Raw genomic sequence first — 17,838 nt, forward strand, 5'->3', positions numbered from 1 at the left:
TTTCGTTAACACATTCATAATGAAAAAAATATGAATTAATTAATTAATTATAGGTTGTTAATTAGTCTGAAGTTCTGAATTATCCAAAAATGGCTTTCACACTGCAAATTAATTTTTTTTCTGTTTTTTATAATTTTATTTCTAATTTTCTTCCATTTTTTTTTCACAATTTAGCTAAGCTAACTGTCCCACCCATTCAGCTATTACTCAGCTGTATATGCCACAACACCAGGACGGTGAAAACTAGCACATCCCTCTTCTGATACATGTGAAGTCAGCCACCGCCTCTTTTTAAACTGCTGCTGTTGCAGCATTACCGAGTAGCATCACAACACCCTTGGAGGAAAGCACAGCGACTCGGTTCCGATACACCAGCTCACAGACATTAGACGCCTTGGGCTGATCGACATCACCCTAGGAGTGATGAGGGAAAAGAGTGCCATCTACCCATTCAGATAGAGCAGGGCCAATAATTTTGCTCTCTCAGGGCTCCAGCAGCAGATGGCAAGCTGCATGACCGGGACTTGAACCAGCGCTCTCCTGATCATAGTGGAACACTCGGTGCCCTTACTGCAAATTAACTTAACCATTTTGCGAGTCTCTTTTTGTTAGACCAAATTTTGGGAAGGGGTCTGAGCCATGGCTAGAATCACATTTCAAACATGCTATTTTTGATTCAGACCAAACTGAAAAGTCAAGAATCAGGAATATATTATATATCTAAATAGAATTATATATCTAAATAGTTTTAATTTCCTTGCAAATAGACATATATGGAGGTAATATGAATAATATAAAGACTTTGAAAAATTTTGCAGGTCTGTGGGTAATCCTAAGCAAGCCCCAGCAATTAGTAGACACCTTGCTGATACATGACAAGTGGAAAACTTGAAACTATGAAACTACACCATAACAACAAGTTCAAGATGTTCTTAGTAAGACAGCAAATGTCTTGCACTGGCTGTACATTTGAAGTCAAAAGTCATATATTATTACAATTAAATAGAGGTTAAATTTTGGTTTTATTTTAATGTCTTAATAAAGAAATACAGCAAGGAATTAAACAATGCTCAGAGTTCTTGAGTGCTGACGCACGGTTTACATTTTTAAGGGGCTACATCGTGGGGCATTGAGCACATTGTGTGGCCGCCTAAAGTCTCATCAGGTCTTTTACTGCAAATCAATCAAGGAACAAAAGAAAACATAAAAAAGGAGAGTCAGACGAGGATGTTCCACTCTGATGTTCACGGAAGATCTTTAGAAAGTTCCTTTAAAGCAAAAACAAACTAAAATGTTGAGAGCCTGGAAAGGTCCTCAGGTCAAAAAGGTCCAAAAAGGTCCAAAAAGGTCCAAAAGCCGTCTGAATGATGTGCATCAGTGGTATTTTGGGACGACTGGAAGTTCTTCCAGTGACGCTCTACTCCACCACAGTCACCACATGCTTCTCCCTCTCGGTCACCAGGGGAACGGAGCCCGGCTTGCTGTGTTTGCGAACGTTTTGTTCCCTGAAAAAAAGGAGAGGGAGAGAGGGAGAGAGAGAGAGAGAGACACACACACAATGAGATTGAGTATGAGGTGAACACAACTCCAAACAAGCACACTCACACACATCAGAGCTCACCATGACTCACTGTATACATTCACTATATGAACAAAAGTATTGGGACACCTGCTCAGTCTCTGTTTACCCTGCTTTTGTTGGAGTAACTGTCTCTACCCTCAAGGGAAAGGTTTCTTCTGGTTTCTGGAGCATCGCTGTGATGATTTGATTGCATTCACCACCTCACTTTATTCCAAACTCATCCCAAAAGAACACAGTTCCCCATGTATTAGCCCACACCTAGTATTAGACATGGTTCTAATCGCTTCATGTTTATCTTATCTATTCAATTCAATTTCATTTATATAGCGCTTTTACAACAAAAGTTGTCACAAAGCAGCTTTACAGAGAAAAACAGGTCCATGCCTAGAGAGTCTAGAGCGTCCTATCTAGAGAGTCCTATTCTACTGGCAATACCTCTCTACAGTAGATAGACAAGCTGTGCATACACATTGTCTATCTTTGTCAGCAATAGATAAGAAGGGGTGTCTACACATATTAAGGTCATAGTGTATATAGATAAAAGCAAAAGTTGTGGGGGGGGAGGAGTTAATTTGCTGAAAATGTGTATTTGATCTTGTGTATTTCTGCATATTTATCACTTTTTGACTAATTATTTTTGACAAGTACTTGTTATGATGTCCCAAGTGGATCTTGGGTAGTTCACATCCAAATTAGGTTGATCAAACAAATGAAAATGCTGTTTGAATTAAGAATTAAATTTCATTTATTGAATGTTGAAGAAAGTTAACAAATAAAAATAAATAAATTAGCCAAAATTCAGTTAGATACCTTAGTTGCTACATGGTTAATATGATTTTGCTAAGCTAACCTTAGCTAAGTGGCCGTTCTTAAATAAAGAAAGCAATTAGAGATTAAAATAACCACTTAACCAGAGAGTTATTAAGATTACTAATAATGAAGGCTACTAAAAATCAGTATGATAAAGCAACTTGCTAAGTTTTTGCTATGATGTCCCAGGTGGACACTAGGCTGTTTATTTATTAAAAAAAAGAAAAAAAGAAAAAGATCAAACAAATTAAAAATGCTGTTTTAAACGAGCATTTCATCTAATTTATTGAAGGTTGTTAACCCTGTGTGAAAAAAATGGCTAAGTCGTTGCTATGATATCCCAGGTGGACGCTAGGCTATTGCATTTAAGCTACTGTGGTATTTTATCTGGTTGCTATAAAAAAAACTTTTCAATCAAAGCGCAGTTTTTAAAATACCATTTAATACAGACAAAGCTCTTGCCCATCTTAGAAAGAATAATTAAATCAACCAATTAGCCAAATTTCATTAGATAATAGATAGATAAGTAGATAAATAGGATTAATTAAACTTGACACACCCGTGCTTGATTACTGCCAGGCCTATCAAATTAAAACATCAATTATACAGCAGCTTTTCAGCTGTGTAAGGAAGGCTAAAAGGATTTAGCAAGCAGCACAATGCTGCTATCAAAATTATTTTTTAGGAGAAATGAAAAATATGGAAACAGTTATTAAGCCAATTCTTTAATTACTCCAGTGAACCAGTGTAAGAGCTCTTATCTCCAAATAAAAAAGGGGCATCTTCCTAGAAGCAGTCAGTCTACTAAAATTCCCCCCAAAAGAGCGCAGATCATCCCAAAAGAACCCACACAAACATCTACACAACTGCAGACCATGCTCAGTTCAGGTAAAGTCAAATTCATGATGACAGCATGAAAAAGTGTTTTAGTGGGATAATATAAGAAACACTAAGTGGGTTTACATGTACTTCATGATTTGTTAATCTGACCTGAGAAATCAGAGCATAATGTTTACATTAATAATTGAATAATCAAATAATCAACTGCAGAAGTTAAAGTTTGATCCTGATTTTACAATCACATTATGAAACAAGGTGGCAATTCCACATTCTCTCTTCCACCACACCACCGAGTAGGAGTACAGTCTGGAATTCAGCCAGGATCTCAGGGTGCAGCACCCAGCACGAAGCCCATAAGGACCTTTCATTGGCTGCTGGAGCTCAGCCACAGTGCAAGAGCGATCACAAGCAGTAAGCAGACCTGTGCCAAGCAGACCCATGCCAAAAACTCGCCCTGCAAAATCTGCACTGATAACTAATGAGTGTGTGCACTATATACCTGCACTCTAAAATAGTTCTGCTTATAAGAGACCACTTCAGTTTCCGAATCAGTTTCTCTGATTTTGCTATTTATAGGAACATGTTTGAGTAAAATGAACATTGTTGTTTTATTCTATAAACTACAGACAACATTTCTCCCAAATTCCAAATCAGAAATCAATATTTGGTGGAATAATCCTGGTTTTCAACCACAGTTTTCATGCATCTTGGCATCATGTTCTCCTCCACCAGTCTTACACACTGCTTTTGGATAACTTTATGCCACTCCTGGTGCAAACATTCAAGCAGTTCAGTTTGGTTTGATGGCTTGTGATCATACATCTTCCTCTTGATTATATTCTGGAGGTTTTTAATTTGGTAAAATCAAAGAAACTCATCATTTTTAAGTGGTCTCTTATTTTTTCCAGAGCTGTATACATACCAACTCTCAGCAATTAAAATAATTTAAAACATGATCTGTTAATGGACTGTTACACTAATCGCAGGAATAACTGAGTGAACTCACAATTAGTTTTCTTTATTTAAAAAAACAAACAAAAAAAAACAGAACTTAAATGATCAGCTTGGCTAAAAAAAAATTGCACGCCTCTACTTATATTCAGCGCCAAGTCACTTTAATCCCGAAACAGCATTTAATATCTGTGAATTGGTCTGTTTTCTAATTAGTCCAGTAAAAAGTGGCATAAAATCCAGGCTATATCTCAATTTACCTTTCTACTCAATAGCTAGGGCACTGTGTGTGTTATGAAGTTCTGATACTCAATTAGTGCCCACAAATATGTCTATGTTCAGCCAAACAACACTTGGCTGAACATAGACATATTCACTGTTAGGTTCAGCAGGTGTATTAAAGCTTAGGTAGTGCATTTCATAAGGAAAAGAGGGGGTCATATGAGTGCATCTTGGTACTGTGCGCCAGGAAAAGATACAGTACAGAAGTGTTAACTCAATGAAAACACTAAAATCCCATCTTGCTGCTAACACTTGACACTACATAGAGACACTATTAGTCATGTGCCCTTTATTTACAGTTAACAATATTAGTTGTCTTTGGTCATTTGACAATTTTGTTACAAAAACTACTTGCAAGTTGAATATTGGAGTTAATCACTGGAAACAACAGGTTAAGAACTAAAAGTGTTTAATGTCAATAATGCAGGAATGTACAAGGACACTGTTATCAGAATCGCCTTATAGGGGGCCCTCCTGCTCATTGCTGAAAGTAGCCAGCCAAACAGGTTTATGATTCCTGCAGCCGGCAAAATATGACAGCATCAATACATTTTGCTTGGGGCCCCCAAAGGCCTTAAAACCGCCCTGGTTGCAGTTGTATTGCAGGTGTTTGTCAGGCTGCCGCTATTAGAGCTTAGATCGGCCCCAAAGAAATCGGAGCTGTAATTATGAGCCTGAGCCCGATTTAAACCAGACATTAATTAACCCCTTAAAATGCCTTGTCCTGTATACAGGCTACAGGTGTAGGTGATAAGAAACCCCTTTTTTCTGCAGTACAGTAGGTTATTTACATTCAGAAAAATTGAGGGCTTTGAAATCACCTAGAAGACACTTGGAGAAGCTGCCTGTTCACGCTCCACTTCACTTCACTTCACTTAATTTTTAGATCAGTAACAGGAATTAGCACAAATTCTAGCGAAACTAAGTTTGGAGAACATTAACTGTTAGATCTGTATTCAGGAAAATATTGATTTTAAAATGAAGTTCAGGAAATAATCAGTCAATTTTATGATTTTAGTCATTACATTTTGACATTAGCAGATTTACTTATATATTTTTTAGATTTTCTATTACAATTACAATGATGCTTTTCAGTAACTAAATCCTCAAGATTTAGTGATGTAATGTCAGGCAGAAGATTGACTAAAATCCTGGACTGCTAAGGGGTTTTTAGGTAAACAGAGCTTTAAAACTAACCTTTTTTTTAACTATACTTCTGAGTTTAAGGTGCCTGTACTTCATAATTTCTGCCCACAAAAGTTTACATTAGCTTGGCCTGGTGAGGTGTGCAGAGCTTCTTCTTCAGGTCACAGAAAGCAGAAAACAGCGTACTGTCAGGTGGTAAAGATAGAGAAGAGAAGGACACTTACTTCCTGGTTTGAGCTTCCTTTATCTCCTTCAGCTCTCGCTTCTGTCTGAAGATGCCTCTGGGCAGGTGACGGTGGCGGGCGATGCGCCTCACCTGCGGGTGGTGCTGGAACTTATCTCTCAGCTTCTGGTTGTAGTGTAAGGCTGCCTTCTCTCTGGCGGTGAGCTGAGGGTGACAGATGGGTGGGGGTTTGAGAGAAGGGTGGTGAGAGGTTATATGCAATATGACAAAAGTAGAACAATACATTTTATACTTTGTAATATATTTTCTGAACATATAGTAGATTTTGTCAAATAGCCCAACTCCATTTACCCGCAGTATTCTAAAATACAGCACTTTTAGCCGATGATCTTAAAAGCCTAACAATGCTAGTGATAGGGGCATAGCATTGCCCATGCAAAGAACAAATTAGTAGGATAGGCATCAGGTTTGCAAAATGAATTTTGTGGAAATGCATGAACATTATAGGGATATTAATTTTATTTTGCAATCTGTTCTCCTATCCTACCTATTTCTTTGTGCTCGTCAGTTGACTTATTGTAACTAGGGCTGGGTATCGAAATTCGATACTAAAAAGGCACAGATTATAATATCTCTAAAAAAAAAAAAAGCGGTGCCTGTTTTCGATACTTTGCATGAATTCAAGGTACTGTACAGGTAGGAAACTTTTAACACTAAACTCACCCCTAATTGTGACTTAATTTCAATTTTTCTTTTAATTTGAGCTTGTTAATGGTGTAAAAATAGTCATTACTTTGCATCTCTAGCATTTCTAACATTGTCTGAAAAGCGCTGTATTTCAGAATGCTGAAGATTAACAGACGGAAATGCTCAGTTTCATGTTTCACTATGCCCACAGTCCATTTCACACCAGAGTTTTACTTTAAGTCTTAATCTATTTAAAGTAGGACTCTCTGGAACAGATAAACCATGTCTAACTATGTCTAAACACCTCTAGCCCACGCCTGTGGTGTTCAGTGGACAAATGGAGCTCCATCCAATAATTTAAGGATAAGTTGGGGAGATAGGTTGTGGTGGTGAATGTTGCTAAATGTAAGTGTTGCAAATTCTCACATGATTGAAAAAATGACCTGAACAACATATTACTCAAACAAAAGCAGAAACAATGAATGAGCAACTGTCCTAATACTTTTTTCTATATAGCATACTCTTCTAAAAAGACTCATGCTCACATATAAATAGATATGATGGCCAAAATGTGTTCAGATGTGTCTAATAATAACCAACTCTTTAATTATTCTATCAATACAATAAATCTATGAGAAGAAGACAAAAGAATGCATCAATACAGCAGAAGCTCTGTGCTTAAAGACACTGGGCTTCTCTCTCACTGTCCCATAAAAGTCCTCCCTCTCTCTCTGCCCGCAGCTCATCTAACGCACCACCCACTAAAGGCTTTTATTCTAATTAAAAGCAATGATTTTTTTCCTCCCAAATTGAATGTGTTTAAGGCTAATAGCTGCTGATGCTATAGAAACACTCTGCTTCTCTGGACAAAACAGCAGAGGCCCGTTAAACCTAATTTACGACCTTCTTAACAACGTTCACATGAGCGAGATGATGAGTAGCACAAGGCTGTATAGACTATTATAGACATTAAACACTGCATCACAGAACACCGTAAAACTTTTAGAGTTACTGTTACAGTACACAGGGGAGATACAGCTTTAAAATAACTTTGCTGACACAGATGTGCAAGTGCACAAACACAACTTAGTCTAGTCCCTGTAGTAGAGTCAGTACTGTAAATAGAATAGGACTCTCTGGAGCAGATAAACATGAACCTATTGGCACCATGACTAATGCCAGGTGTGGACTGGAGGGATATAAAGCCCCACAGAACTCATGGTTCAAACATGGCACATTTCCATGACCATACGATTTTTAAAACACCAGTGCAGGTACATGGACAATAAAACAAAAAATCAACTAAAACAATAATTAAAATAGATTTTCTCCATCAATAAACTGAAACACAAAGATTTGTAGACCAAATTTCCATTTTTTCTAATTTTCCAAAACCTTTCTGGGTATTTAAATTTTTCCAAAACTTATCCAGACATGGAAATTGCCATTTTCAAATTCCATGACTTTTCTAGGTTTTTCATGACTGTGCGAACGATGGTGCTTCATCCAGTACTTTGGGGGATATGCTGAAGATGTGTTAGGTATAGCTGGGGATGGCATGGGGTGGTGGTCACCCAACCTCACTAGTGATCTTGATAGTAAATGCAATCAAATCCTTATTGCTACTACTGACTTTTGCAACTAATGACTATTTTAGTACCCTGGTGGAAAAATATATACTTAATTTTATCTAAAACATAGAGAAATGTCTAAATTTGTACAGATTTATGTAATTAAATTAAGTACATTAATATTATGCTTTCATTACATGTTTGTAAAGTAAACTTCGTTCATACTTTTTAAAAAGTACAATAGTATATTTTAAATAAATAGACAACAATAAAGTACACTTTTAGTTTAATAATTCTAAAATACTTATTTCCAAATATTCTTTTGTACATAAAATATATAAACATATATATAGCTCTGAAAAATTAAGAGACCACTTCAGTTTCTGAATCAGTTTCTCTGATTTTGCTATTTATAGGTTTATGTTTGAGTAAAATTAACATTGTTGTTTTATTCTATAAACTACAGACAACATTTCTCCCAAATTCCAAATAAAAATATTATCATTTAGAGCATTTATTTGCAGTAAATGAGAAATGGCTGAAATAACAAAAGAGATTCAGAGATTTCAGACCTCAAATAATGCAAAGAAAACAAGTTTATATTTAAATGGTTTTAAGAGTTCAGAAATCTATATTTGGTGGAATAACCCTGGATTTTAATCACAGTTTTCATGCACCTTGTCATGTACTCCTCCACCAGTCTTACACACTGCTTTTGGATAACTTTATGCCACTCCTGGTGCAACAATTCAAGCAGTTCAGTTTGGTTTGATGGCTTGTGATCATTTATCTTCCTCTTGATTATATTCCAGAGGTTTTCAATTTGGTGAAATCATAGAAACTCATCTTTTTAAATGGTCTCTTATTTTTTCCAGAGGTGTATATACAGTATATCCATGTTTATTGCTTTTATTAAAGTGAACGGGAAAAACTTGTCCACAACATGTCTCTGCAGGAGCATTTCACAGCTTAGTTCCTTTAGCTCAGCCAATCAGCTCAAGAGAGAGAGCGCTCAGCTCCGACAACTCCTCTGTCTTCAACAGGTTTTTTAATAAAGTAGGCATGTTTTTAATGTTTGCTAGCAACATTAGCCTAGACTCTCCATTTCTAAACTAAAAACTGCAGGTTTCACACATGTCTCAGCTGATTGGCTGCATACAGGAGATGTTAGAAATCATGTTTTGCTTGTCTCTCACAAATACAAAGTTCCTGTTCAGGTAGTCCTGCACCACTTCACATCATAAAGCTTACTGCAGAACCCGGACATTCAAACTCTTTAAAAAGTTTCTTGACCACGTTCTGCACATGCTGTCTTTATTGGTAACAAGCACTGCAGCACATTCAGCATAATTCCACAGACTGAGCTGGAGCTGTCCTATAGTATTACTTCTGGCTGACATGAGATCAGAGTCTCGATTCAGCATCTCCTCTGAATTTAATTAAAAATAAAACTCCAGCTCTACAGGTTGATTGTTTGATTCTTCATTATTTTTCCGAAGTGGCCGGCTTTAAGTGATTGGCCGATTTAAAGTGCTGACAGGTGCAGTGCTCGTCCGATCCGCTTAAGTGCAAAGCGCCGGAATAAATCTTATCCGCTGTATGTACAGTGCAGAAAGAGGCCAAAAAGCTGCCAGCACGGAGCTGCATTACCGTCTTAGAGCCACTGAGGGTCAGAGTAAATGAGAGATCTATTAAATGAATGGAGGGATGTACGTGTCGTCCAAAAAAAAGCTTTCTGATGACCTTTGCTACAAACTTTAGCTTTTTTTTTTAGCTGCAGATCCCAAAAAACACCCATGCTGTTCAAGATAAGCAAAGATAACTTTACAAATGTAATCTTATCTATCTATCTATCTATCTATCTATCTATCTATCTATCTATCTATCTATCTATCTATCTATCTATCTATCTATCTATCTATCTATCTATCTATCTATCTATCTATCTATCTATCTATCTATCTATCATTAAACATTGAGAAATCCTGCATCATTAGAATCAATGTACAATGTAATTAAATTAAAAGAATGCTGTTCAGCATTTTAGCATCTTTTGGAAGCTTAATTCTAAAGTCTCTCACCACTCCTAGCTTTTCAGAGGCATTGGCCTTCCAGAGGCGTATGTTCATCTCGTCAGAGCCGCTCAGGATGTACTTGTTGTCTGCAGACCACTTCACACAGATGACGTGCTGCATGCGCTTGGTGTGGTACACCTCCCTGCAGTGAGACAGGAAGAGACACAGTGATTATCTATATTCACTGAAGAGTTTCACTGAATAATTTAATAGTTAAAAAGTTCAGAGGTTAATAAATAAATCATTAAATATCAGTCTAAAATATCAGTCAGATTAAAACATTTGATCGCACTTGTTCTTCTTAAGACACAAGTTTTTGTAGCGAATAAAAGAATGAGTGAAAGAAATGTAAAATGCAATTATATTTATTTTAGAGGTATCAATTAAAACACTAATATATACTTGTATGTTTGAGGGGAGATAAAGCCAACGTGGGGATACATGCTGGAATAAAGAATGCATGATAAATTGGACAGAGGAAACTTTTTTTTACTTTATTCTAAACATCTCAGCTTGGTTGTAAGGATTTCTGAATTAGAACTTAATTTACTGGGGACAAAAATCTCACACATTCTCACAATTTCACACATGATCAAAAGGGGGGAAGAGCATTTAAATGACCTGGGGGAAATATGTAACAGCCAGTATTTACTAATGTGTACACTGTCTCTTTAAGTGACTCTTATGCTAAGTGTGCGGGCACTACGCTGAGAGCAAAGAGTGTGTGGTGCTGTAATGATACCATGTAGACCACTGCACCAAGCTACTTTCTTTTATTTATTTAATTTCTGTAACACCATGAATGTGCTTTGATGCTGCCATAGCTCATGTAAGAACTAAAACAAGCACATGGAATTACACCAAAACACGTCCGAGTGTCTTATCTGCTCCATGTGCTTCACGTCTGCCCCAAAGCTCATTCAACCACAAAAAAAAACCTGCGCATTGGGCAGGGGCCAACGCTTGGTGGCGTAATTACCTTGTGTAAAAAAAAAAAGAATAACATGTTACTGATTCCACGTGAATCATGTGTGTTAATGCTTTAACATTGATAACCCTACTTTAAAGCTTTTTTTTTTTTTTTTAAACACCCCAGCATGATTTCCATCCCGTGTCTTTTATATGAAAAGCCTGAGGATATGTCACTGCTCACTGACCTGCTATGGCCGCCGTCTTTGGGGAAGATTCGGACGGTCTTGTCAAAACTGGCCGACACAAACTCTTTCCCTGTGGGAGAATAGTCTACATCCAGCACTGCAGAGACGTGGTCCATGTGTACCCTCACTGGAGAGTCCAGACACCTCATGTCATATGTGTACAGACTAAAAAAATAAAAGAGAGAGAAGCAGTAAACATTCATTAAAAACATATATATATACAGCAGGGTATAGGCAAGAGACATGCTTAAGCTGGAAAATGTAATAGTCACTTATACTCACTAATAGAATATTTAAATTAGGATACTACCAATCAACTCACTACACTTCATCCATTATTTTATAATACACTTCTTATGACTCACTTGTAGTCCTCGCTGGAGCATGTGAAGTAGTAAGCCTCCATTGGGTTCCAGCAAAGTGTGTTACTTTTCAATTTCATTATAACCTGAAATACAGCACAGCAAGAATTTTAGCATATACAAAATAATCTTATAATATAAATCTTGGCACAAACATAACCAGAAGGAATAATAACCTAAACCTATAGCAACCAGGATAACCAGAACCTACAGCAGATTTATGAGAGCTAATACTGATATATTTAAATCTATCAGTAAGATAAAACTGCAAAGACTGAAAGGATAGATCAGTAATACAGACATTGTCTAGGAATTAAAAGTTCACGAATTATGGTCTAAAATACTGCTGTTAAGTCAAGAAGAACCAAAAAGTGAAAGGTAAAAACGTAAAAAAAAAAAAAAACATACAACATAGAAAATGATGAAAGCCAGACTGAAATGGCTTATATAAATTATTGGAAGAGGCTTCAACACTTTTCCTGACGTTCCATGTCTTTCTATGGCAATGTAAGCTCCTTATCTGGGCAGTAGGTGTTGATATGGTACAGTTAAACATATAGCTGGAAAATATACTAATATTCTATCATATCAGGATCAATTTCATTGTATTGACAAAAAGCATATCAGGGACATCCCAATAGAAATCCTATTTATTTGGACGATGTGCAGCGAGATTTAAATAAGAGTCACAGTAATATACATGAAAGGCTATTTGAATAGAACAAAAGCAGGATCTGCCCCAGCTGGTTACTTTAGTCTGCTTATCAATACATGAAACAAAACGTGAGAATCGTAAAAAAAAAATGTCTTTAAATATTGTTATCTAATATTTTTACCATACCGCCCAGCTCTATTAGTGCGTGATTACATAGACCAAAGGTGTGGCTTTTATACTGTTTATATCGATATCAGAATTGTGTTGTATCGACTGAAATTATGAAATTTATTGATATACATGTGATATATATAGTTTTATATCGATTTTTGCAACATTGTCCAGTCCTAGTTAAACAATAATATTAGAATAAATACAAATAACATTCATTGCAAAATTCTCCAAAGTTCTCCAAAGTATCTAGACTGAGCTACACAAAAGGAATAGATTCTACACCCTAAAATCTGAAGTCGTCCTATACCTTTTTAAGAGGAGTAGATTCCCTCATATCATACAGAATGATGCTTCTGTCTGAGGCACAGCTGGCAAGAAGTTCAGTCTGTAAAAAACATTTGAAAAAGATTCAGTTTATTTCGTTGAAAAGCAGATCTTCGCTATCCAATGAAAAACACATCTCCATTTTTGTTGATTTTTATTTTACTACTTAATTTGAACAGACAAACTGTCCCTTACACTTTGCCAAATTTTCTTGATGAACGGACCAATAGAAACTCTTCAAAATGACCTGAAATTAACTCTTTTTACATTGACTTCCATTGAAAGTTTACAAGATTTTATCTTTCTTCTGTAAAGTTGCTGTTTTGGCAGTGTTTTTCATTGGGTATTGGACAATCAAAACCAGCAACATTGCTAGAACTGGTTCTGTACAAAGTGTGGTAGTTTGAGAATACTGTGTGGTTTGTGTGTGTGTTCTCACCTCTACAGGGTTATAGCGGACACAGCTGAAGCTGTCCACCCCCCAGCTGAAGGACCGGATGGGACTACTCCTCAGCTCGTCCCAGATGTCCACGGTCTGACCACAGGTGGCGAATGTGCCTTCTGACTGGTGGTGGTCAATGCCTGTGAACACAGCCTGTCAGAGAGAGAGAGAGAGAGATAGAGAGAGAGAGAGAGAGAGAGAGAGAGAGAGAGAGAGAGAGAGAGAGAGAGAGAGAGAGAGAGAGAGAGAGAATTAATCATAATTCAGAACTTTAATTTTATCAGCTAAACAATTCACAAGTAAAAGGCCAATGAGACACTGCAAAATATGTGTCTTTCTAAATTGGACAGTTTAAAGGAAGAGTGGGAAAAGAGCTGGGAACTTTGATACTTCCATGTGTGTGGGAAGAGAGCTTAGAGCTTAATGCCATACACTGTTAAATACAATTTAAAATCCTACAGATTACACTATTCAAAAACAAAGCTGCATAGAACATTTCCAGAAGTAGCATCTCTGTATGAGAAATGCGAAATTCATGGAGGCTACCCTATCAAAAAGCTATGCCCTATATTCTAAGTTACAAGGGTTCTAGTGCCACATATTCCCCTTATTTTTCAAGATAACAGAGGTTCAGACACAACCAGAGCCTATTCTAATATTTTAATAATTCTAGAAGTATCTGAGGAACTTAGGAAACTTAATGTAGAGCATTCACAGCAACATCTTCTATTTTGATGATTTTACTTTTCTGGAAAAAGAAAGGGGTGCCTCCCTTTAAACACTGCTTGACTGAATTGACAGACACTCTCCAATTGGTTAGGATTAGATTTATCCTGAAAGACAAGCAGAGGGAGAAAATCTGGCAACCTTTAGTCTCTTATTTTGATAGGGACACCGATCAAGCAATCCTGTAACATGGCACTCCAGGAAATGGAGGGCAGACATGGGTCTGAGGAATAAGGGGTGGGTTAAGGGAAGGATTGTTTGTAAGGTGTTTTTTTTGTCTTGTGGGTGTTTCTTCTTAAAGAAACATGTAACATGTAAGTGCCACAAAAAGAGCAGTTTTTAAGGTAATATCTCAAAATAAACATATCTGAAAACAAAATACAGGATGTACACAAAATGTACACCAGTTCATGACTCCTTAACTCCAGCTCAAACAACACTGCATTGTTAAAAATGTGATTATTAACCAAAACACACAGAAAGCAAATCATCAAGTTATGACAGAGCCCTCTAGTGGATAGTCTTGCTAAATGTGAGCAAGTGAATGAGGATCCTTTCTTCTAAAAATCATACAGACATCAATAGTAGAAAATACAGTTTCTTGGCGATGCACTCTATTGTTTAAAAGTGTGAAATTTTAGATATTTAACTCTATATTTGATATAAATAAGCTGTACAGCATAAATAAGTAAGACCCCCCAAATAACATGTATTTCACATTCTGTCTTGTAATGTGGTTCACAAGAAAACACAATAAACTGCATTTTCATATTTAGTTTGATGATAAATTACTACACAACATAAATGAAATTCTTTAAAAACATGTAACACCTCACCTTTCCAAGAATAGTGTTCAGAGGCTCTTCCTTCAGCCCATAACCAGGAGGCCCCATGTTCCACTGTTTGATCGTTTTATCATCTCCAACCTGCCAAAGGACACAACAACCAATAAGAACAGTCCAAACATACACACACATTTAATATATACAGACAGGCACACATAGCGCAAATATAAATATATTTTACCGTGAAAAATGAGCTTCCACAAAAGCGAGAGCATATTCCCCTCACAAAGCCTTCATGAGCTTGGACTGAGCGCAGACATTCCCGTTTACTCAGGTTCCAAAGTTTCACCTGCAAAAGAGAAGATTGTTCAAAAGCTAATCCTAGAACAGTGAATCTATCTGTCTTTCTCTCTGTCTGTCTGTATGTCCTAATCTAATTCCCTGAAGACACCATTTGTACTATGGCTGCGTATTACCAAGAACAAACGATATAACTTACATCATGATACAGGGGTTTTAATTCAGCACATTGTAATACGCAGCAATACTGTAATTATGGTAATATATTTATTTTTCTTTTGGCGAACACAGTCATATTCTTTATTACTCATAAAATCTGATTTTAAAAAATTGTATTAATCTAAGTTTGATTATTAAAACAAGAGTATTGCAAAAAAATATATATATATATTTATATATAGTAATAATTCACTCAATTCAATATAAATATTTCTTACATCTCTGCCATCTTTATATTTGTACAAATAAAAACAGTCCATATGTATAAAAATAAGGGTAGAGGCTTGACCGCCACCTACCTCTCCATCACAAGCACCAGACAACACTGTGGACAGACTCTTAGAGTGCTTAGCTATGCAGTTAATGCCGTCCCTGTGACCATCCAAGGAGGCCACAAAGGGCTTGGCGAAGACGCGTTCCAGCTTGGTGGCATTCAGGGCTCTGGTGTATTCTCTCGGCACTTCAAATGGGTGGAGTGTAGGATCATAATTCCTGGGAACTGCAAAAAAAAAAAAAAAAAGTTAAAACTTAAGTAGTATCTGTCTTTCCATACTATGAAAACTAACTAGTAAGATCAAAGGTTTAAGCATGACATGGCCAAACTAAACCAGTAAACTGAAGCTACTATATGTACTATATATCTACCATAAATACATGATCACCTCTTAACATGGACAGTGCATTTCTCTGTCTGGGTCCTATTTATTCTGTAGCCTGCACTGTGCAATGACACTCATTGCTTAAACTGTCATAATATAACAGTTTTATGGTATATGTAATACTTGTCATCACTTTTCTTGTCCATCACAGTATTCGTTATTTATCTGCACATCAGTAGATTTGTGCGTACAATGTACAATTTACACATGGTATGTTTGGATTGTATGAAGACACACTGTTTCTGTTCCAAAATAAATCTCTTTAAAAAAATGTTCGGCATAACATAAACCTGGTACATTATTTATTTTTGTAATTTGGTTCTTAAAATTGAATCTTTTCAAAATAAAATTCACTGCGAGTTAAGAGTGTTTTTTTTCCTCCTAAAAAGTTGCTTCAAGGTTTTGTGTGAACATTATATGTTGTTTATACAACATATAAACAGACAGGCAAACAAATATGAAATTCTACTTAACGTTACTAATATGTTTGTGGCTGTAAAATGGACACCTTTGTTAAAATGTTTTGTTGATTTTCCTTATGAAAATAAATTACTTTAGTTATTTTCTATTTTACTTAAATGGGGGGATAAAACACATAGCTAAAAAAGTTAAACATTTAACATGTTAAATTATGCAACAAAACTCAAATAACCATGCTTTAGATCTTTTTTGTAATGATTAAGATATGGGCACCAAATTAAATTGAAAAATTCTACAAATTAAAAATAGGAATGATCAAACCTTTGTGCACAACTAGGTTACATTTACATTTAGAATATTGTGGTTCATTTATACAGTCTGCTGTTGTATGTCAGAGACTACAATACCCTGGGCCTGTAATAACCCTGGTTGTTAATCACAGTTTTCATGCACCTTGGCATGTTCTCCTCCACCAGTCTTACACACTGCTTTTGGATAACTTTATGCCACTCCTGGTGCAAACATTCAAGCAGTTCAGTTTGGTTTGATGTCTTGTGATCATTCAACTTCCTCTTATTTATATTTCACTGGTTTTCAATTAGGTAAAATCAAAGGAACTCATCATTTTTAGGTGGTTTCTTGTTTTTTCCAGAGCTGTTTGTTTATACATGATTGTTAGCATGTTGCTAGCTAGTTACTATCCACACTTGGTTCCAGTAAAAAGCGGATTATTTTGTTATTTTACATTAATGTACAGTAGAAAACACAGACACTGGATATTTTTAATCAGGGTTAAATCTGCTCATCTCCATGTCAAGCCTCTATAGTTAGTTAATTATATTAAGTTATATATAAGTGTGTGTTAGTTAGCCAGTTAGCATTAGCTCGTTAGCTCCGCACTCACCCCGCTGGATATCTCGCGTTGTTTCCCGAACATAGTCGTCCGGATTCCGGCACAGCACCTTCACCTTCATACCGGATTATTCCCCGGGGTTTTATCACACAGCCGGGTTTAATATATACAGATAATCCCGCTCTTCTCTCACCCTGTAAACACACTGCAGCTCACCACCATGTGTTTACAGCACGCAGAACAGCACTGGACACAACCAGCCCCTGAATTACCCCTACTGCCCCCTGCTGCTGCAGCAGAGCTGCTGGAGAGTCCCTATACATCAATACTAGTGCATCTAAAAAAAATAATAATATTATTTTAAAAAAAGTTACTTTATTTTAGTAATTCAGTTCAAAACGTGACATTTATATAATATATAAATCTATTACACACAAAGTGATCTATTTTATAAAATATGTAAACTAAATAAATAGAACAAAATAAAAAGTACTTTGGGCAGCGTGGGCAGTGTGCCAAGTCCTGCTGGAAAATGAAATCCACATCTTCACCCTGCTCCAGCAACAGGACCAGCACGCCGATCATGACCAGAATAGAAAAACTGTACATTCACTGTGCTGATGTATTATATCCT

General features: G+C 36.5%; 1 protein-coding gene across 1 annotated transcript; it reads right to left on the reverse strand.

The window, feature by feature from the left end:
• Positions 1-1,003: 1,003 nt before the first annotated feature.
• dcaf13 (ddb1 and cul4 associated factor 13) lies at positions 1,004-17,471 on the reverse strand. The gene is made up of 11 exons (XM_022668681.2): positions 17,256-17,471; positions 15,572-15,771; positions 14,995-15,102; positions 14,805-14,894; positions 13,240-13,395; positions 12,784-12,861; positions 11,651-11,733; positions 11,286-11,450; positions 10,135-10,270; positions 5,836-5,999; positions 1,004-1,505 (listed from the first exon to the last, which is right to left on the reverse strand). The coding sequence occupies exons 1-11, from the start codon at positions 17,323-17,325 to the stop codon at positions 1,418-1,420; spliced, it is 1,338 nt and encodes a 445-aa protein (XP_022524402.2). The 5' UTR covers positions 17,326-17,471; the 3' UTR covers positions 1,004-1,417.
• Positions 17,472-17,838: the final 367 nt, after the last annotated feature.

The sequence above is a fragment of the Astyanax mexicanus genome, chromosome 1 (genome assembly GCF_023375975.1).
Source record: "Astyanax mexicanus isolate ESR-SI-001 chromosome 1, AstMex3_surface, whole genome shotgun sequence".
NCBI lineage: Eukaryota > Metazoa > Chordata > Actinopteri > Characiformes > Acestrorhamphidae > Astyanax > Astyanax mexicanus.